The following is a 22196-nucleotide window of genomic DNA, read 5'->3' on the forward strand; positions in this document are numbered from 1 at the left end:
TTCTTGCCTGCATGGTTTCTGCTGAGTAGTCCGAGCCTATTCTTATTGATGCTCCTTTGTAGATGACTTTTTGGTTATCCCTAGCTGCTCTTTAAATTCTCTCTTTATCTTTGGTTTTTCCAAGTTTTATTATAATATGTCTTGGTGACTTTCTTTTGGGATCTACCTTATGTGGGGTTCGATGAGCATCTTGGATAGATATCTTGTAATCTTTCATGATATCAGGGAAGCTTTCTGCCAACAAGTCTTCAGCAATTCTCTCTGTATTTTCTGTTATCCCCCCACCCCGCCCCATTCTGGTACTCCAATCACTCGTAGGTTATTCCTCTTGATAATGTCCCACATAATTCTTAGTGTTTCTTCATTTTTTTAATCCTTTTATCTGATTTTTCCTAAAATAAGTTGGTGTCAAGTGCTTTATCTTTAATCTCACTAATTCTGACTTCCATTGCTTCAATTCTGCTTGTATGACATTCTACTGAGTTGTCTAATTCTGAAATTTTATTATTAATCTTCTGGATTTTATTGCTGTCTCTGTATGGATTCTTGCAGCCTGTTAAATTTGTTATTATGCTCTTCTCTAATCTTTTTAATTTCCTCTATTGCGTGTTCTGTGTTTTGCTTAATTTCCTTCCTAATTTCTTGAAGAGTCCTGTATATTAATGTTTTATATTCTGCCTCTGGTAATTACAAGAAATTTTCCTCCTCTAGATTCTTTATTTTAGGAGCTTGCGGAAGCCATCATGGATTGCCTCTTTATGTGGTTTCATATTTACTGTTATCTCGGAGCCATTAATATGTTATTGTATTTATTTATTTTATGTTTGCTTACTGTGTCCTAACTTCTTGTTTTGTTTTGATATGCCCAGATAGGCTGCTTGTATGAGCTAGTTTAATTATTGGCACCTTTGAAGCTCTAATGTCCTGTCACCAGGTGGTTAGATCTGTTACTAGGTATGTGTGCTTAGGAGTCCGCCCACTCCTCCTGTATGGATTCAGCTCAGGTGCCCAGGTAGATAGCCACCAAGTGTGTGGTGTAGGCTCTCACTTACAGCCATAGACAGGCATGGGTGATTGGTGTAGGCACAGGCAGCTAGCTGCAGCAAGGGGACACACTCTGAGCAAGGCAGGGGGCTGACAGCCACCCCCTAGTGTCCAGGAGGAAGGCGTGTCCCTGTTCCCTAGAGCACATAGGTGGGTAGGTTTTGCAGCCAGACTATGAGCACCTAATTCTGTTGGCTGTAAGGACTGGTGGACACCTTCTTGAAGTTAGAGTTCTGGTATATACCCTGTTGTACTGTGGTAATGAGGGCCTACACCATTGAAATGGGCCCACACAAGTCTATGCAGGGATAAAGGCACTCAAAGTCTCTGGATCCCTTATGCCTGTGCCTAGGCGAAGGAGCTGTGTCTGTCCTGGTTTCCTGGCTTAGGGGAACCAGCAGTTTATTTTTTCCCCTTTTTGTTAATTTGTTCACTCTCCAAGGCAGGGAGAATGGCTCTGGGCGTGTGATGGAGGATCCTACTTCCAGCCCAGGGGACTTGGCAATTGCTGAAGCCGTTCTGGGACCCAGTTCAGAGCAGGGAGCGGGGAGGTAAATGGGAGAGAGGTTTTTCCCTAAGGTGGGTGTTTTTGATCCATGTGGTAAGCCATACGCAAGTACTTATCTTTCCTGGAGTGCTGCTTCTCACTGGTTCTGGGTGGCCATGTAGAGTCTCTGGTGCTAGGTCTCTCCTGGTGCAGAAAACATGCCTCCTGAGCATGGCTGCTTGCCTGCCTCACCACTTACTTCAAAGCTGATCAGGCTTAAGGGCTCAGGCTCTTGCCAGGTCAACTGGCAACTCCTGGCTGCTGCTGAACCATCCCTCCCTCCCCCTACCACTCAATTTGGTTCCTCACCTCTGCCTTTGATGTTCAGGGCTCCCAGATTGCCATATATAATCGAATCCCTTGTTTTTTTGGGTCTTTGTTGTAAGAGGGTCCACCGGAAGCATCTGACTACTCCACCGTCTTGGCCCCACCTCCCTGTTGTTGCTTTTAGAGGAAAAATAAAGGGAGCCTTTATTGAGAATTTACAATGTGCCTGATGCGGTGCTAGGGGCCTTCACTTGAAAGATGCATTTGTAATGCTTTTTCTCACAATTCACCTGGGTGTGTCTTTGTGAAGATGACTTAAAAAATTATCTGACAAAGAACACAGACATATATTTTGATCCCCGTAACTCTAACTTTGTTAGGAAATTGATCCTACCAGTTGCATGATTTGTCTTAAGTTTTCCTCCTAGTTTCTGCATTTGAAACCTGTTCCACTTCATCAAAAACCTTCTGGGTTGGTCTAACCTATAACAATAAGAATAATAATAATAAAATTATTGTTAAGAGTTATTGAGTGCTGGTACCGTACTAAGTGAGTGATGTGCATCATCTCATTTCGCCCTTGTGAAATGGGTGCTGCAGTATTAGCATCCCCATTAAAAAATGGGTTCTGTTTTTAAATAAAGTCTGAGGATACAGAATCATTCCAGTAGGCAGGGAAAGACAAATAGTAAGTGTGAGGGGAAAAAAAGGAAGCAGATGCCAAAGTTTATGGAAGGAAATCCAGTGTAAGAAAGAAATTAAGTTTGATTCACATGCTTGGACCTGAGGGCAAGAGGCAGGACTGAGAAAGAAACCAAGCACAGAATGAATTCTCCTGACTTTACTGCCATCGCGTGGTGATCTAATGTATAGACAACCGGTTCACAATTCTGTATTCATTGTTTCAGACACTGAGCCTACTAAGAGCTAGGCCCTTCTACAATGTCTTGGGGAAACAAGGCCAAATAAAGCAGACAACTTGCCCTTGAGGCCTTTGTGGACCTTGTCTCCCGCTAGAATCGTCAAGCTGGAAATCACCTTAGGGATCGACTACTTCAGGGGTGAGCACTCTTTGCTCATGAGGGCTATTTCAGGAGAGGTAGAAATGTTTCTAAGCACCACCATTATTTTTTCTATTCAAAGTGAAAATAGCTTAGAGTCTTATGGGATGTATAGAGTCTCATTACTTTAAGTACCTCGCTATTTTGAATAGAAGATGGTCAGTGAGAAAACTGGCACCGAAGTTTAGCCACTAAAATGTTAGGGAGGAAAAATCTAATTCTTTTATCCCTTACACCTGTAAGGCATTGTTTTCATAAAGCACATTTATGTGCACTTTGTCATTTCCTGGCCGAAGCAACCCAAGAAGATAGGGAATATCCACCTCACTTTAGTCGTGGAGAAACAGGTTTAAAGAAGTGAGACACCTTGTCTATGGTCACATCGGAAGATAGCATCATAGCTGAACTAGAATTTGTTTAATCAATTCAATGCAACATTTACAGAGCACTGAGAGTGTGCCGGGAACTAGGGATATGCATTTGAAGTTTCACCACTTACTGACACCCTGACTCCGTTCTGCCTCTCCAGATCAGCCCAGCTTCTCCTATGAATGGAGGCTCCTCTCTGTGTGGGAAAGTTAGGAAACTGAAAAATCTTAAGCAACACCTGAGCTGTGAGTTTTCCAGAAGGTATGGCTTCCAGGACATTCAAGCTAATGTTGCCCCAATAGACAGGTTGTATTTGGCAACTTCCTTCACTAATTTCTGCCCCCTGCCCCCATGGGTGAGCGATACTAAAGGGCTCCTCTCCTCTAGGAGGGCTGTCATAAGTAGATTGGTTTATTTTTGCATCACCCTTCTCCTTTTTTAAGAACAAAATAGATAAATATGAAATTAGATCAAAAGCCTGATCATGAAGGTAGAAGGGTCACAACAGGGAGCTAGGTAGGTACCAGGATCCTCTGGTTTCTCATCAGTCTAGTCTAAAGATCTCTTTGTAAAAACAGGAAAGCCAAGACCCAGCGTGGGAAGAGGACTTACCCAAGCAACCTTAGGGAAATTAGAATCGAGATCTACTGGTACCTGGGCCACGGCTGTTTCTACCTCACTGCTGCCCCTCTGTGGGCATGAGAATGTATAAAACTGCCTCGTTGTGCACTGGTGAGCACAAGAAAACAGACTGTCCATAAAGAAGGAAACCGACAGAGAGGAAAGGTAACAGGAAATGCCTAGACGCTGAACCCACAAAGGCCAAACCCCAAGTCACCATAAAAGGCTTTGAACTGGCAAGAATGAGAGGAAATGATGGAAGAGCAAAGGAAATGGGCCTCTGGGAGAGGAAACACAGAGAGCACACACAAGGCCTTTTGGTACCCTCTGTTGCAGGTCTTTGCCAAGGTGGGTGTGTCCTTCCCTCCCTCCCAGAAGCCAAGCCTGGGGCATCTCCTTCAAAGATCCCCTTCAAAGCTCTTGAAAACTGGGCTGACTACCTACTAAGAGTAACTTACATTTAATGCGGCCTATTCCGCTAAAGCTTTATGTGTATTACTTCATTTAATCTTCTCAATAACTCTATGGAAAAAGATACTGTTATCAATTCACATTTTACAGATGAGGAAACTGAGATGCAGAGGTTAAGCAGCACGCACACAGTTGTACAACTGTAAGTGTCAGGGCACAGATTTTAACCCTTAGCCTGTGCTTTCATCCACTATGCTATATATACTGCTTCCTAGCTGGAAATCTTCCTTCTTCTGAAAAGTAAAGTACTGGGAGCATTTTCATTTCCATCTCTGGTATGATGATGATAACAGACAATGGGTTACTATATATACCAAACACTGTTTTGCATGCACAGTCTCATTTAATCCTCACAACAATCCCATGAGCTAGTGTCTTAGCTATCTAGTGCTGCTATAACAAAAATACCGCAAATGGATGGCTTTAACAAATAGAAGTTTATTCTCTCACAGTTTAGGAGGCTAGAAGTCCAAATTCAAGGTGCCAGCACCAGGGAAAGGCTTTCTCTTTCTGGGGGAAAAGCTCTGGGGGAAGGTCTTTGTCATCAATCCTCCCCTGGTCTAGGAGCTTCTCAGCGCAGGGATCCTGGGTCCAAAGGACCTGTCTCTTCTTGTTGGTGGTAATGAGGTCTGTTCCCTCTCTTCTATATCTCAAAAGAGATTGACTCAAGATACAACCTAATCCTGTGGATGAGTCCTGCCTCATTAACATAATTGCCTCTGATCCTGCCCCGTTAACATCATAGAGGTTAGGATTTACATCACATAGGATAATCACATCAGATCATGAAATGGTGGACCACCTCACAATACTGGGAATCAGGGCCTAGCCAAGTTAACACACATTCTGGGGGGACACAATTCAATCCACAAAAGGCATCAACACATTCATAATGCTTAATAACTTGTCCGAGGTTACAGAGCTGAGGATGTAGCTGATGTTAAAGTCCACTCTTAACACTATGCAATCTATACCCAGCCCTCGTCCCATGGGTTCTCCAACCTCTGTTAATGCCAATCAGAGGCTTGATGAAGGATAACTAAGAGGTGGAACTGAATGCATCAATTTAGTATTGGACTTCTCAAGGATTCATTAGTGTGGAATCAAATCCATGAAATCCTCTTTTGATGGCTAGAATCCGATTAACAACTATCAAAGCTTACTTAATCAGATTAAGGTGTGGGAAAGCATGGCACTTACTGGGCTGTTGCTGGTAGCCTTTGCCTGACTTTCCCCTTCTTATTGAATGAGTGATTCATTCAACAAACAAATATTGGATTGCCATTGAGCATCATCTATAGTGAATCTGGGAGTCAGGAAGTTAGTCCAAGGTCCCTGCTTGTGTGGCCTTGAGAAAGTCACCTGTGCTTATTGGGCCTCAGTTTTTCTAGCTATAAATGAACCAACCCAATGACTGACTTGCAAGGTCCCTCCCATTGTAGGTTTCAATGCAAGCTCCTGATTAATGTTTGCCTTTTTCTGATTCCTTTTATATATTTGATTGTTTGTTTCTTCTTTAAATGAAGGAAAAGAAGAGAGGGAGTCAATTGCCTAAACTGCTCAACTGAAGACTTGTTGGTGAAAGTCCAGGAAGTGATCTGCCAGTGGAGGAGAACAGACCAGGGACAGGGGGAGGACTGGGACTGCAGGGGACATGGAAGATGAACAGGGAAATATGTGAGGAGATCCTAGAAACAGGTGAGGTAGTGGAAGGAAGTAGTCTAGACCTTTGGAGGCAAGTCCTTTGGGATTTATTTTTCAAATGTTGTTTTTGCCTTGAGAGCTGTGCCTTCCTCAACCCTTCTCCAATCACTCACCCTTCCAGCCCCACAAGATCTCTTTCTCTCAAGAAGGGAGACTGAGCTAAGAAGCAGATAAGGGGTAGACATCCCAGAAGACCAGAGAGGCCTCAGGTAGAGAGCGTATGATCTTAGGACAGGTGGAACACACACATTTGTGTTTCTTTCTTCTATGATCAAGTTCAGCAGGACAATTTAGCTGCCTCTATTAGTGTGAGTCAAATCTAGAGGCACTTTACAATTTCCCACACACAGCCATTCCACTGGGGACTTCTTCCAGAATCCCAACAGACCCAGCCACTGCTTTATTTATTTTTTACTCTATACTCAAAGATTGATAGAGGACTGAGGCAAAAGATGAGGGTGGGGGGACAGGATGCTAAACTGGGTACTTTCCATGGTATTTCAGACATTTGTTTCTGAAAACAATAGAGCTAAAGTGTATTTTAAAGAAAAGAATTCCAATGACTCAACATACCCTCACCAATGGAGAGGAGGGAAAAAAATCATTGCAACACACACAAGACAGGAAATTGGGAGACAGGCACCATGTGTGACCTTAGACAAATCATTTTACCTCTTCAAGTCCCAGGGTTTCCTCATTATAAAATGGATATATTACCATCTGCCATGCATGAGTTTTTCAGGATTAGACTAGATCATATTCATGAGAACATGCTGCAAATGTGATCCATTGATAGATGGTACAGACCTTACCTTAGAATTAACTGCTATTGATAACATGATGATTTTATAAGCTCACTTAAAATAGCTGTGTCCCATTAGAAATATTTAGATTCTGTAAACTTTCAAAGAGGAGTGATGGTTCAGTGGTAGAATTCTTGCCTTCCATGTGAGAGACCTTGGTTCAATTCCCGGCTAATGCACCTCAAGAGCAGTCACTGCTCATCTGTCAGTGGAGGCTTCCATCTTTTTGGGGTTGGGAAAAAGACTGATTTTTCATTTTAAATCTTTATGTACTGTTTTATTTTGTCATACACATGAATTGTTGCTTTTGTTGTTAGGTGCCATCGAGTCAACTCTGACTCATAGCAACCCTCTGTACAACAGAACGAAACACTGCGTGGTCCTGCACCATCCTCACAATCGTTGTTATGCTTGAGCCTGTTGCAGCTACTGTGTCAATCCATCTTATTGAGGATCTTGCTCTCTTTTGCTGACCCTTTACTTTACCAAGCATGATGTTCTTCTCCAGGGATTGGTCCCTCCTGATAACATGTCCAAAGTACATGAGTCAAAGTCTCACCATCCTCTCTTCTAAGGAACATTCTGGCTGTACTTCTTCCAAGACAGATTTGTTCTTTCCTCTGCTACTCCATGTATATTCAATATTCTTCACCAACATCATAATTCAAAGGTGTCAGTTCTTCTTTGGTCTTCTTTATTCATTGTCCAGCTTTTCCATGCATATGAGGCAACTGAAAATATCATGGCTTGGGTCAGGCTCACCTTAGTCCTCAAAGTGACATCTTTGCTTTTCAACACTTTAAAAGAGGTCTTTTGCAACAGATCTGTCCAATGCAATACATCATTTGATTTCTTGACTGTTGCTTCCATGGGTTTTAATTGTGGATACAAGTAAAATTAAGTCCTTCGCAACTTCAATTTTTTCTCTGTTTATCATGACGTTGCTTATTGGTCCAGTTGCGAGGAGTTTTGTTTTCTTTATGTTGAGGTGCAATCCGTATTGAAGGCTGTAGTCTTTGATCTTCATCAGTAAGTGCTTCAAGTCCTCTTCACTTTCAGCAAGCAAGGCTGTGTCATCTGCATATCACAGGTTATTAATGAATCTTCCTCCAATTCTTCTTCATATAGTCTAGCTTCTCAGATTATTTGCTCAGCATACAGATTGATTAAGTATGGTGAAAGAATACAACCCTGACACACACCTTTCCTTGCTTTAAACCACACAGTTTCCCCTTGTTCTAGTTGAATGACTGCCTCTTGGTCTATGTACAGGTTACACATGAGCACAATTAAGTGTTCTGGAATTCCCAAAATTCACAGTGTTATCCACAATTTGTTATTATCGACACAGTCGAATGCCTTTGGATAGTCAATAAAACACAGGTAAACATCTTTCTGGTATTCTCTGCTTTCAGCCAAGATCCTTCTGACATCAGCAATTATATCCCTTATTCCACAACTTCTTCTGAATCTGGCTTGAACTTCTGGCAGTTCCCTATCAATGTACTGCTGCTACCGCTTTTAAATGATCTTCAGCAAAATTTGACCTGTGTGTGATATTAATGATACTTTTTGATAATTTCCACATTCTGTTGGATCACCTTTCTTTGGAGTGGGCACAAATTTGAATCTCTTCCAGCTGGAGATCACATGGTAGAATTTTGCAAGACCAACAATTTCTTCATTGCAAATACCTTTTTTCAACATCAACAGTGACTATACACATGGACCTCTCCAGATGGAATATACAGGAATCAAATTGACTACATGCGTGGAAAGAGATGATGGAGAACCTCACTATCATCAGTCAGAACAAAGCCAGGGGCCAACTGCAGAACAGACCATCAATTGCTCATATGCAAGTTCAAGTTGAAGCTGAAGAAAATGAAAACAAGTCCATGAGAGCCAAAATATGACCTTGAGTATAACCCACCTGAATTTAGAGACCATCTCAAGAATAAATTTGACACATTGAACACTAATGACTGAAGACCAGATGAGTTGTGAAATGACATCAAGGACATCATACAAGAAGAAAGCAAAAGGTCATTAAAAAGACAGAAAGAAATAAAAGACCAAAATGAATGTCAGAAGGGATTCTGAAACTTACTCTTGAACATAGAGTAGCTAAAGGGAATGGAAGAAATGATGAAGTAAAAGAGCTGAACAGAAGATTTCAAAGGGCAGCTCGAGAAGATGAAATAAAAGTATTATAATGAAATGTGCAAAGACCTGGAGTTAGAAAACCAAAAGGGAAGAACACTCTCGACACTTCTCAAGCTGAAAGAACTGAAGAAAACATTCAAGCCTCAAATGGTAATATTGAAGGCTTCTACAGGGAAAATATTGAACGACGCAGGTAACATCAAAAGAAGATGAAAGGAATATACAGAGTCACTGTACCAAAAAGAATTGATTGACGTTCAACCATTTCAGGAGGTAGCATGTGATCAGGAACTGATGGTACTGAAGGAAGAAGTCCAAGCTGTACTGAAGGCATTGGTGAAAAACAAGACTCCAGGAATTGATGGAATACTAAATGAGATGTTTCAACAAACGGATGCAGCACTGGAGGTGCTCACTTATCTATGTCAAAAAATTTCGAAGACAGCTTCCTGGCACATGAATTATTTTTGATAAATTTTTAAAAAACTAGGTTATAGATAAGCGTGAGTGCGTGTGTGCGTGTGCGCGCGCCCACATGCATGCATTTAAGGTTTGGCTTTTTTTTTTTTTTTTTTTTGGTTATCCATTGCTGCATAACAAACTACTCCAAAACATAGTAGTTTAAAACAACAACCATTTTATTATAGCTCATGATTCTGTGGGTCACAATTTGGTCAGGGCTCAGCAGGGGGATTCTTCTGCTCCATGAAATCAACTGGGATCACTCAGTGGTATTCTGCTGCCTGGTATAGAAGATCCAGAATGACTTCACTCACATATCTGGTGCCTGGGAAGGGATGGATGGAAGGTCGCTCAGCCGAACTGCCCTCTTTCTCCAATTATCTCTGAGCCTTTCCATGAAGTCTTTCCAATAAAGTAATCAGACTGTTTACATGGTGGCCCAGAGCTCCAGGAAACTAAGGTTGAAACTGTTAGATCTTTAGAAACCTAGCCTAGAACCAGCTTGATGTCATTTTTGCTATACTCTATTGGTTAAAGTTGTTATAGACCTAGCATCTCTATGGAAAGAGTGTCAAGGAATGCGTAGCTATGTTTAATCCAACACAGACATCAAGATTGTTGTCTTAAAAAATTTTATCTTCAATAGTTAAACTTAGGGTAAAAGTCATATTTGTAGATGGTTCAAGATAATTTAAATGGAAACCTAGGGAAAGAGGGAATGGAGACGTGTGTGAACCCTTCATACCGGAGACTGCAGGAGGCATGTCAGAGTGCCAGAGTGAGAAATTTATTTCAGTTACTTTGAAAATCACCTTGCAGACTGACAATGCCTATGTCTATTCTCCTTTCTATCCCCTTTGTCTCTCTCACACAAGTCATGGTTACAGGTTTTGCTAGTTAGGTAAACACCATGACTTTTCTTGGCTCTGTGCATCTCCCCCCAAAATATAGCACACGTAGTAGAATATGGACCCCACAAGGGAATCAAAGTAAATGCTACCCCCAGCACATTCTGTTCTGCTATCATTTAAAGAAGGTCACCATCTTTGAGCCAAACTCTGTGCTTGGTACTTTAATACACCTTTTATTATTTCATCCTCACAACAACAATGAGTCAGTTATTATTATTATCCTCATTTTACAGAGAAGGAAACTGAAACACAGATATAAAGTGACTTAGCCTATACAACTACTTAGGTGGCAAGGCCTGGATTCCATCTGAGATCTTTGACTCCAAAGTTTATGATCTTTCAATGTACCATGTGGTCTCTCAAGGTAAAAGGAACATTGGTATGGACACTGGATACCCAGAATACCTTTCTTCTGTCTCTTCCATCTATTCACACTATACCTAAAGCGTGCCAAGGATGCTTTAACACTGCCAGAATCTCCAAAATGATAAAGGATGGCCTTTGAGGAGAAAGGCCATACTTGTAGCCTGCCACAAGCTTGGAATTCCCAACACATTATAAGAAATTTATTTATAATTCCATTTGGTGTTTTGATGTATCTTCCATGGTCAGCTGCTGCTCCTGGCACCTCCACTTTACAAGAAAACAACTGTTAATGCAGTTGCATCTGTCATTATGTTTAGGCCACTGACAAGAAAAGGGCCAGAGATGATACAGTTTATCTCTTCTTTTCAATATTGGCCAAAAATGTATTAATATGTAGAATACAGACAGAACAAGTAGGTAGAGGGTTTCCTTTTGGGATGATGAAAATGTTATAAAATTGACTGTGGTTATGGTTATATAACTCTGTAAATATATTAAATGACACTGAATTGTATACTTTAAAATGGTTAAAATGCTGAATTTTATGTTTATTTTACTACAATATAATAATTTTTTTAAAAAAAGAATGAAGTTGGTCTCCTACATCATACCATATACAGAAATTAACTCAAAATGGATCAAAGACCTAAATCTAAGAGCTAGAACTATAGAACTCTTAGAATAAAAAATAGGGAAAAATCTCATGACCTTGGATTAGGCAATGGTTTCTTATGTATGACACCAAAATCACAAGTGACAGAAGAAAAAGCAGCAGATAAATTGAGCTTCATCAAAATTAAAGATTTTTCTACTTCAAAAGATATCAAGAAAGTGAAAAGTTGATAGACGATAGATAAGTGGTGATTTAGGTGAAAGGTAAGACAGTACACAATACTGGGGAAGTCAGCACAACTTGACCAAGGCAAAGTCATAGAAGCTTCATCGACACATCAAAACTCCCTGAGGGATCGATTTACTGGGCTGAGGGCTGGGGAGCATGGTCTCAGAGGACATCTAGCTCAATTGGCATAACACAGTTTATAAAGAAAATGTTCTACTTCCTACTCTGGTGAGTAGCATCTGGGGTCTTAAAAGCTTGTGAGTGGACATCTAAGATACTCCACTGGTCTTACCCCATCAAGAACAAGGGAGAATGAGGAAAACTAAACACACAAGGGAAGATTAGTCCAAAGGACTAATGAACCACAACTACCACAGCCTCCAACAGACTGAGTCCAGTACAACTAGATGGTGCCCAGGTACCACCACTGACTGCTCTGACAGGGATCACAATAGAGGGTCCCAGACAGAGCTGGACAAAATTGTGGAACAAAATTCTAACTAACCAAAAAAGACCAGACTTACTGGTCTGACAGAGACTGGAGAAACCCCGAGAATATGGTCCCTGGACACCCTTTTAACTCAGTACTGAAGTCATTCCTGAGGTTCACCCTTTAGCCAAAGATTAGGCCCGTACAACAAAACGAGACTAAATGGGCTCACCAGCCCTGGGGGGCAAGGACAAGAAGGCAGGAGAGGACAGGAAAGCTAGTAACGGGGAACCCAGGGTCGAGAAGAGGAGACTGTTGACATGTCGTGGGGTTGCAACAAATGTCACAAAACAATATGTATATTAATTGTTTAATGAGAAACTAATTTGCTCTGTAAACCTTCATCTAAAGTACAATAAAAAAAGTGAAATGTTGAAATGGTAAATGTTTTGTTATATGTATACTTACCACAATAAAAAAAGAAAGTCAAAAGATAACCCACAGAATGGGAGAAATTATTTGCAAATCATATACCTGAAAAGGTCTAGTACCCAGGTTATATAAAATCAACAATAAAAAGACAAATAACTCAATTTAAAAATCCGCAAAGAACTTGAATAGACATTTCTCCAAAGAAGATACACAAGAGAGCAATAATACATGAAAAGATGCTCAACATCATTAGCCATCACTGAAATGCAAATCAAAACCACAATGAGATACTACTTCATACCCACTAGGATGGCTATAATAAAAATATGGAAAGTAACAAGTGTTAATGAGGATGTGGAGAAACTGGAATCTTCATGCATTTGCTGGTGGAAATGTACAATTGTGCAGTCTCTTGGGAAAACAGTTTAGCAGTTCCTCAAAAGCTAAAATATAGAGTTACCATTTGACCCAGGTATATACTCAAGAGAAATAAAATCATATGTTCACACAAAAATGTGTACACAAATGTTCATAGCAGCACTATTCATAATAGCTCAAACTGGAAACAAATGTTTATCAATTCATGAGTATATAAACAAAATATGATCTATCCACACAATGGAATATTATTCAGTCATAAAAAGGAATAAAGCACATGGTACAACCCGGATGAACCTTGAAAACATTATACTAGGTGAAAAAAGCCAGTTGCAAAAGACCACCTATTGTATGATTTCATTTTTAGGAAATGTCCAGAATAGGCAAATCTATAGAATCAGAGAGTAGATTAATGGTTGCAAGAGGTTGTAAGGAGGGGTGAATGAGGAGTGACTGCTAATAGGTATGGGTTTTATTTTCGAGGTGATAAAAATTTCCTGCAATTAGATAATGTTTGCAGAACCTTGTAAAAATACTAAAAATGCTTTGATTATCCATTTTAGAAGGGTAAATTTTATGGTATATGAATTATATATCATTCATATATTATTTAAAAACTGTTATACTCATAGGTCCAACAACCAAGTAGGACAGATATGGTATATCTTTATCTTTCTCTACCCTAGCTATCAGGACTAGTCATTGGAAGTATATAATAGACTGTGGAAAGATATAGTTAAGGAAGTGGAACTTCTGGCCAACCCTTGTGAGTTAGCAAGGCCAAATAAGTCTGGCCAAGCCACCACTTCCCACAAGCTAATTGAGTGAGAGAGGTTCAAGCAAGTACCAACAGCAGAGTCCCCTTCAAGAGGTAATGCACTTTGGAAAACAGATTTCCCATGACCCATCACTGCCATCCTACCCAGGCCACCTTACCTAACTGAAATTGATTGGAGACATTCCCACATGTTTGCATTATCTCCGGACTATTCCATCCTAAGGGGTATAATGCACAGCCTGAGCTTATCAGCAGCCCTGGAAAGAAGAGCATATACACAGGTAGAAAAAAATAACAATTATTCTGTCATCCCAGCATTCCTTCTAGATTAACTCAGCTCAAATTCTACCCTTACCCTTTTACCCTAAATGTCTATGATACTAAGAACTCAACTGTATTTCTTTGCCCTGCCATAGATGGTGGGGTGCAGTAGACAGCAGAGGGGACAATTCATAAAGAAAGGGCAGTACAGACCATCCCTGGGTTATGAACGTCTAACTTATGTACAGCCTGTAGTTATGAACCAAGCCCTGGAAAGCCTATTATATTAAAAATTCGAGGTACATACAATGGTTTGTAATAACAAATGGGTACTACTTTGGGACACATATCAAAACATTATTGTTACTATATTACTATGTTAAAGATTTTTTAGTGTATCTGGAAGGGTTTTTTTTAATGCATAGAAAGGTACACTATATACTAAGACGAACATTTGACTGACATTAGATACGAACCATACCTAATTGTTCCAATTTACATACAAATTTGACTTAAAGACAGATTTAGGAACAGAATTCGTTCATAATCCGGGGACTGCCTGTATTGAGAAGTGAGATGGGCCAATGTACTTTTTACAGCCAAAATGTTTTTGGCAATGATGTACAAAGCTAACTTGGCTGCTGCAATCAAACCCCTCTTCTATTTTGGTCTGGTTACAGAGAATAACAGTAAAGAAACTGTTATTCTTTCCTAAAATCCAGGCTTTTTAAGGGTCAAGTGGGTCTCTACTCACTGAAAGTAGCTTATAACTTCTGTAACTTGTAGTCGGCTGCCTGACTGATACTTATAGAAATCATGCAAGCTGAGTAGGCTTCTCTTGGTGAGCAGGGCACCATAGTCCCTCTTCCCTGAGAAATCATTCTCGCTTAATGCCAAGCATTCTTCCCTTCTTTGGCTTCCAACCCCTTCCACCTAGCCTCTTGCCTTTATCCCCATTTTGCTTAGGTTATTCAGTGACTACAAGGAAGCTCTGTGAGACCTTAGCTAGTAATAATCTTCCTCTTCTTACCAGAGATACAAATTTGGATCTGCTTGCCAACACTCCCTTCAAAGGGAAAGTACCTCATCTACAGCTCTTACCTACGGCCTAGGTATTCACATCTCTTAATCTATGACCCCATCCTGCCTCTGGCCACAGTGGATTGGACCAAGTGTTGGCATCTGACACAAAAATATCAAATTCATTGGCTGCCAGTAATGGGTGACATCGTGGCCTGGCATGAAGACATGAATTGGGCCAGATTCTTGTTTTTGGAAATTTTAACCAAGAATCACCAAGATGCTAGGCTAGTTAGAAGATAGAGCAGAAGTTGGAAAAACAGACAGACAAACAAAAACACCAGAAGATCGAATCAAGTCTGTGTCAAGCTGAAGGCAAGTTCAAGCCAAAGTTATGCGTGGACAGCAATTATGTGTAAGCTGAGCGAACTGCCTGATAGAGGGGGAGAACAGAGGAGACAACAGGCATGAAGCAGATACACCATGAGAAAAACCCCATACTGCCCATGAAAGAATGAGAGAGAAGCCCATCCTTTCCTGATGGTTTTCCAGTTCCACTTTTCTTATGTTCTCATAAACTCTTTTCCTTGAAAGAACTCAAGTGATTCTCTGCTGCTTGCAACCCAAAGGGACTAATTACAAGAACACCGTACTTGGGTGTCATACCAAAGGTCACAGGAGGGTCACTTGCCGTGAATACAGATGCACAAACTAGCACATAGCACAGAATTGCCACAGAGCAGGTGCTTGATTAATAATGAATGAATGGCATATTTATAGCTTCCAGATTCTGGGGCTCAGCTGGGCAGTGAAAGGCAGGCTGCTCCAGGGACTGCTGACCTCACCTTCACTTCTCTTTCCTCATAGAGGAAGATTCCATATACCCCCTGAGAAGCTAATAATCCCACTTTGACTTCAGATGAATCTTTTTGGAAGAAGATCTCAAAGTAGTCTCTCAGCTTGTCAGCAACATGGCAACCAGCTTTTCTCAATACACAATGGGACCATAGGAAAAGACAAGGGCTTGAAGAAATAGCAAGTAAAAAAAAAAGAAAGAAAGAAATAGCAGGAAGGGTTTAAGTAGAACAATGGGGAGAACTTTCTGACAGTGAGGAAAGGTTCAGAAACTAAAAGAATGACCAATTAAGTTTAGAAATTCCCTTCAGTGAGATGCTTAAAATTAAAAGACATTATTATCTATCTTGTAGTCTTAAAGGGAATGAACCTAGTCACTCAGATAACTTTCTAGGCTCTGGAATCTACCCAATGGAAATGGAACAACACTCCTCTTTTTGACACAGATAAGCTGAGGTGTTACAATATGAGGAAGTAGCCCAGCCTATACACAAAGGGTAAAGGACAAACTGGAAATGGAACCCAGTCCTTGTCCTGCTACAAGTTTATACCCATTGAAGGAAGAGTTAATAAAAACTGAGCCTTCCCCATGCAGACTAGGAAGAAAAGAACACAAGTTTATAAAAGAACATCAGCACTGCTTTTCAACCTACACAGAAATCAAGAACACTCAAATCCCTGAGACTAGCATGAACTCTGACTTCTCAAGCAGGAACTAGTGCTGGCCAAGCGCCTTACTTGGTGTGACAGGAGGAACCTTCCATTTTCTTCAGGCTACCCTGCTCTGCAGATCTTACCATGTTGAGGAGCTCAGGTCAAGGATTACTTATTTCAAAAAGCCTTCCCTCATCATCCCCTAGCCCCAGACTAAGTTCTCTCTGTTCTGACAGCACCCTGAGCTTACTCCTGTGATTAAAATACCCCGTGCTATACTTTCTTCATAATTGTTTGTCATCTGCTTGCCTCACCAGAGTGTGCATTCCTTGAAGACAGCAGCCATATTTATCCTCAACTCTGTATCTTTGTTACCTGGAACATAGTAAGTGTTCAATAAATGCATCTGTTTCAGAGTATGCTCTTCCTACCTAACAGAGAGTTTCCCTTGCTACATTTCTCAAGGGACAAGGCCTCTGAAGGGGCCTCCATGGCAGGGTTGAGTGATCATCCAAGACACCTGATACAGTCATAGAAGCTTTGGAGATGACCTACTCCAATCTCTGTCCCTTACACATGTGGATGTTGAGAGCCACAGAAAGAAATGGTTTATCCAAGGTCACATAACCAATTATTGTCAACATTTTTGCTCACTAATCAGCGAGATCATCAATCCTCAGAGGCTCTGTTCTTCCAGAAACAGGTGTGCATGTATGCCCACCATTTACCACCAGTATCTCTAGCAGGCACTAGGAATTTTGCAGGCATTAAATCCAGAGACAGCGTAACATGATGGTTTAAAAGAATGGGCTTTATAGTCAGCCTAGACCTAATATCAAATTCCAGTTCTGCCACCTAGAAGCTATGTGACCTTAGGCAATTTACTTAATCTCCAGTGCCTCAATTACCTCACCTTTAAAATGAGAATAATAATAGTACCTGCCTTACAGGGCTGTTTTGAGAAATAACGAGATTAAAACATGACATGCCTGGCACATACAAAGTCCTATATAAATATTTATGATTGTTAAACAGCAGCCTCTCCTTATGGCTCCTCTCCCAGTTTCCACCTATATTCCACACACTAATTTCTTCCTCACTTGTTTGTCCTCACAAGAAATAGCTGAAAAGCCAAAAGCAGAGCAGGGCAAACTCAAATTTGTGCTTGATTCAAAAGCTGTCTGGTAAACCTTAAACCAAGAACATCCCCATGAAGTTTTCTTAAAACGAAGCAATAGTTTAGCTTAACTAGTAAAAAAAGTTCGGCCTAGAGCATTATGCTCTTTTAAGATCTACCTATATGAGATCAAAGTGACAATAGCAACTCAAAAGATTAGATAAGAACCTTAGGGGGCAGTGAATTTATGATAATGGGGGAGGAACAACTCAGAAAAGGAGGGTGAGAATGGTTGCACAACATCAACGTCACTGAATTATGTATGTAGAAACTGTTGTATTGGTGTATGTTTTGCTGTGTATATTCTCAACAACAAAATAACTAAAATTAAAAAAAATAAATAAACACAAAAGCTGCCTGGTTGGAGCCAGCTTGCAGTTTTGCAAAGGCACCTGGCCACAGCTCAGGAATCTCTGGCAAGCCCGTGTTCTGCCCCAGTGCCTCTGGCTCCATGCTCTGCCCAACCAGCCCTCACCTCTCCCCCAAACACTTTTAGATAGGTGAGCAAATATGTAAACATATTTCATGGAGATATTTGACTTGTAACTGACACTTAATTCTATCACATTTTACCGTAATTGGAGAAAGGTGCCCTGGGGGATATATTAAAAATAGAAATGAATGGCCAATGTTCTGTTACCTATATATTTACCACAATAAAAACAAAACAAAAATAAATAAATGAAAATGAAATCACAAGGTAACTTATCCTCAACTATGTTTGTCCCCAACTGTTCTTCACATCAATTTGGGGTTGTAAAGATGTAGTTCAAATAGCAACAAGGAATTCATTTGCCAGTGCCCTCCCCCACCCAAAAAAAAAAAAACCCAATTCATTGCCACTGAGTCAATTCCGACTCATAGCAACCCTATAACACAGAGTAGAACTGCCCCATAGGGTTTCCAAGGAGCAGCTGGTAGATTCGAACTGCTGACCTGGTCTTTAGCAGCCAAACCCTTAACCACTTCGCAAAATTCTGGAAGAGTGGGGGCTTATTAAAAATATAGATTCCCAGGTGTTTGATTCAGTAACTGGGGCCCAAGAATATGCATTTAAAAAATTGCCCAGTGATTTTGATGCTTCCGGTCCTGGTACCAACACTTAAAAAAAACACCACTAACATATTAAAAGTGGGAGCTCTGTCATCAGGGAAAAAATTAAAAAAAAATTTTAAATACAAACCCGACACATATAAGCTGTAACCTTGGCTTGTGCTTCTCTTATGTATCATTGCTAACTCCCAGTTTTACTGCCCCTCTAAACACATATGCCCCCTTGGAGAAGTCAGTTCCAACTGCATATGTTCAGCTAGATACTTTTCTGTTCTCATCTGCCTCGAGAAAGGGAAAGAAAGTCCTTTAGAGGGTGTTACCATCCTTATGAGGTCCCTGGGTGGTGTAAAAGGTTAATCGGCTCAGCTAAGAACTGAAAGGTTGGAGGTTTGAGTCCACCCATAGCTGGCTTGGAAGAAAGGCCTGACAATCTACTTCTGCAAAAATCAGCCATTGAATACCCCGTGGAGCACAGTTCTACTCTGACACACATGGGGTCACCATGAGTTGGAGTCAACTTAACAGCAACTGATTTTTCTGTTTTTTTTTTTTTGAAAGCCATACTTACTCCCTTACTGGAGTCCTTGGGTGGCGCAAAAAGTTAAGTGCTCGACTACCGGCTGAAAGATTGGCTGTTTGAACCTGAGAAGAGAGGCCTGGTGATTTGCTTCTGAAAGGTCACAGTCTTGAAAACCCGATGAAGCAATTCTACTCTGCACACATGGGGTCGCCATGAGTTAGAATCTACTCCATGGCAACTAATAACGACACTCCTGTGCTCCACCTGTGTAGGTGTCCAGTGGGCTGCCATTTTATTTCCCTTTCTCAACTGCCCCCCTCCACAAAAATCCCCTATCACAAAATACACCAAATCTCCTCCTCAAAATTCACTGAATTCACTGCTGAATTCACTTCTCTGACCAAGAAGAGGCCTGGGGTTAGACACTATAGCCAGCTTCAGCCCTTGTGGCAACCTCAACACCTATACAACATTTCAGGTGCAAAATCTCAGGCACAACTTGTGTATCCTCCCTCCAGCTACATCCCAGCTGCCCTCAACCTTCCCCTGCACCCAGAACTACTGCATGCCATATCCCAGCAGCTGCACACCCATTGCCATCGAGTCGATTCTGACTCATAGCGACCCTATAGGACAGAGTAGAACTGCCCTGTGGGGTTTCCAAGGATGTAATCTTTATGGAAGCAGGTTGCCACATCTTTCTCCCATGGGGGTGCTGGTGGGTTCGAACTGCTGACCTTTTGTTTAGCAGCTGAGCGCTTAACCACTGTGTCACCAGGAATCCTTAACGGCTCTATAACCCCCTCAAACTTCACATTCTCAATTAGGTGACTAATTTTTGTCTCTGGGCAGAGAAAGCCTCCTTTCTGGGTGTTACCAACTCCTCTCCCCGCCCCCCCCCCACACACATACACAAGTGTAGTTGTCAGGTGGACAACCATTTTGTCACAGTCCCCACCTCCATCCCCAAGTCCCCTGTCTTTGCATAGCTGCCAATCCTCCTCTCCAAGCATGGCTGTTAGGTAGTTTGAATTTATGACCCTGACAGAGGCCTGGTACTGGTTAATTTGTTATTAATTTGCTCAGTTTATAGCTCTTGTAGTAACTCAAACATAATTTAGTGGAAATTTTACAAGCCTGCCTTCCAGATATATCTCAGCATTCTCCATCCAGGGAACTCCCGCATTCAACTTCCCCACATTCTCTCCCAGAGTTACAGGGCAGTTTAGTTGATGAGCTAGAGAGGAAGAAAGTAGATCAGGGGAAGCTTTAAGAGGACGCTGCATTTGACTTGATCTTTGAAAGATGGGCAGATACTTACAGGCAAAGGTGGGAAAAAAGGGGAATTCCAGAAAGAAGCATCACCTTCAACAAAACAGAGCAGAGGTTCTCAAACTTTAGTGTGTATTGGAATCATGCTGGGAGATGAGGAGTTGATAAATAAATTCACAGAAGTAGTTACCTTTGCACTGACAACAAGGGAATGTGATTAGGGTATGAAGGGAGCTTCAACCGTACCAGTAAAGTTCTATTTCTTAAGCAGAGTGGTGGGTACACATCTGAACCATTTTATAATACATTTTCAAGACTGACTCAGCCTGAAGGACTTATAAAATGCAGATTACCACACCCCCATGGTTCTGATTCAGTAGGCTTAGAATGGCATGAAAAAGATCTATTTACAAGCACCCCAGGTAATTCTTCTGTAAGTGGTTCATGGATCACTCTGAAAAAACACTATGATAGCAATTCTTGCCCAAAGGTGAAAACAAATCAAGAGCATAAAGTCCAGAACTGGGAGTCAGAAACCCTGGGCCCTATTCTCCGCTCTGCCCTGATTTGCTACATGAATCTTTGCTAGTAGCTTAACTTCTTTGAATGCCATTTTCCCCAACAGAAAGCCACATTTACAATCACTGTTCAGCATGGTAAGAATAAATGACACAATGTCTGGTGAAACTTTGGGGAACTTTCCAGGAATTGCATGATTTCCAGAGAAGACAGTTGTTTTTAGAAAGATATCTCCCTTTCCTGGAATCAAGTTCTTAGTGCTGTCTCCAGTGGTGGTTTTCATTCACCTTGAAATATATAGCATTAGGACCTTACACGGAGAAAAGTACGGGTGCCTGTCTGGGTGTGCTGAATCCTGTCCCCTTAAAAACTATCCAGGATAATGGTTCTCATTTAGGTTGGGGAAAGGGAACACAGCATACACATCAGAGTCAATGGGGAGATTTTCAAAACCCACAGCCTTCCACCTGTTGCTGGATATATCAGAATGGAAAGGAGGGCTGGAGAATTGGGGGAGAAGTCACATTTTTTAAGCACTCCAGGTTACTGTGAAACATTCCCTGCTCTACAAAGATTCTTGACCTCCCTGGAGTAAACCAATCCAAGACCTTACACTTTTTCCTTTCCTGCCAAGAAATTCCTTATATTTACTTCTCACCTATTTCTTCTTTGTTTAGCTCTCACTGAAGATAGAAAATTACTCACAAGCATCTTGCATATGTATACACAGGGGAATGAATGTGAATAATAGCCATGTTCTCAAGGACTGGGGGCCAGCTAGTTGGAAACCTCAGCATCCCCAGGGTTGAAATAATCTCCTGGCCAGATGTTTCCTTCACCGGTTGGAACAGGGCACAAAGCTCCCAGTGGAAGACTCTCTGGACCCCAAGCTTGTCCAGCTGGATCAGCTGCAGATGGAGCAAATGGGACCCAAGGGCCCCATCAGGTCACCTTGCTGAGTATGACTCAGGCCAGCAGCTCTTTATTTCTTCCTGTCTCTCCCACTTCCCACCGCTCATCTCTGTGGGCAGCCGCTAGACCGGGGAACAAGAGTTGGGCAGGGGGAGGAGGGAGTTCTTAATGGATACTCCATCTCTTCAGTGGTTTGGGGTCTGGCAAAGATAAACCAAACCTGATATTAATTGGCTCCTCCTCCTGAAGTATTTCAGTTAATGCACTAGCTGCCGAGAAGCAGCCAGGCCTGGAGCAGCAAA

General features: G+C 41.3%; 1 protein-coding gene across 1 annotated transcript in view; it reads right to left on the reverse strand.

Annotated features, from left to right (window-relative positions):
- The window catches only part of LHFPL1 (LHFPL tetraspan subfamily member 1), a 55495-nt gene that overhangs the window by 14398 nt on the left and 18901 nt on the right, over positions 1 to 22196 (reverse strand). Inside the window, exon 3 of the mRNA XM_004379784.1 lies at positions 13810 to 13908. Coding sequence (XP_004379841.1) covers positions 13810 to 13908 — 99 coding nt within the window. The remainder of the gene's footprint in view (positions 1 to 13809; positions 13909 to 22196) is intronic.

This window comes from Trichechus manatus, unplaced genomic scaffold (genome assembly GCF_000243295.1).
Source record: "Trichechus manatus latirostris isolate Lorelei unplaced genomic scaffold, TriManLat1.0 scaffold00068, whole genome shotgun sequence".
Lineage (NCBI taxonomy): Eukaryota > Metazoa > Chordata > Mammalia > Sirenia > Trichechidae > Trichechus > Trichechus manatus.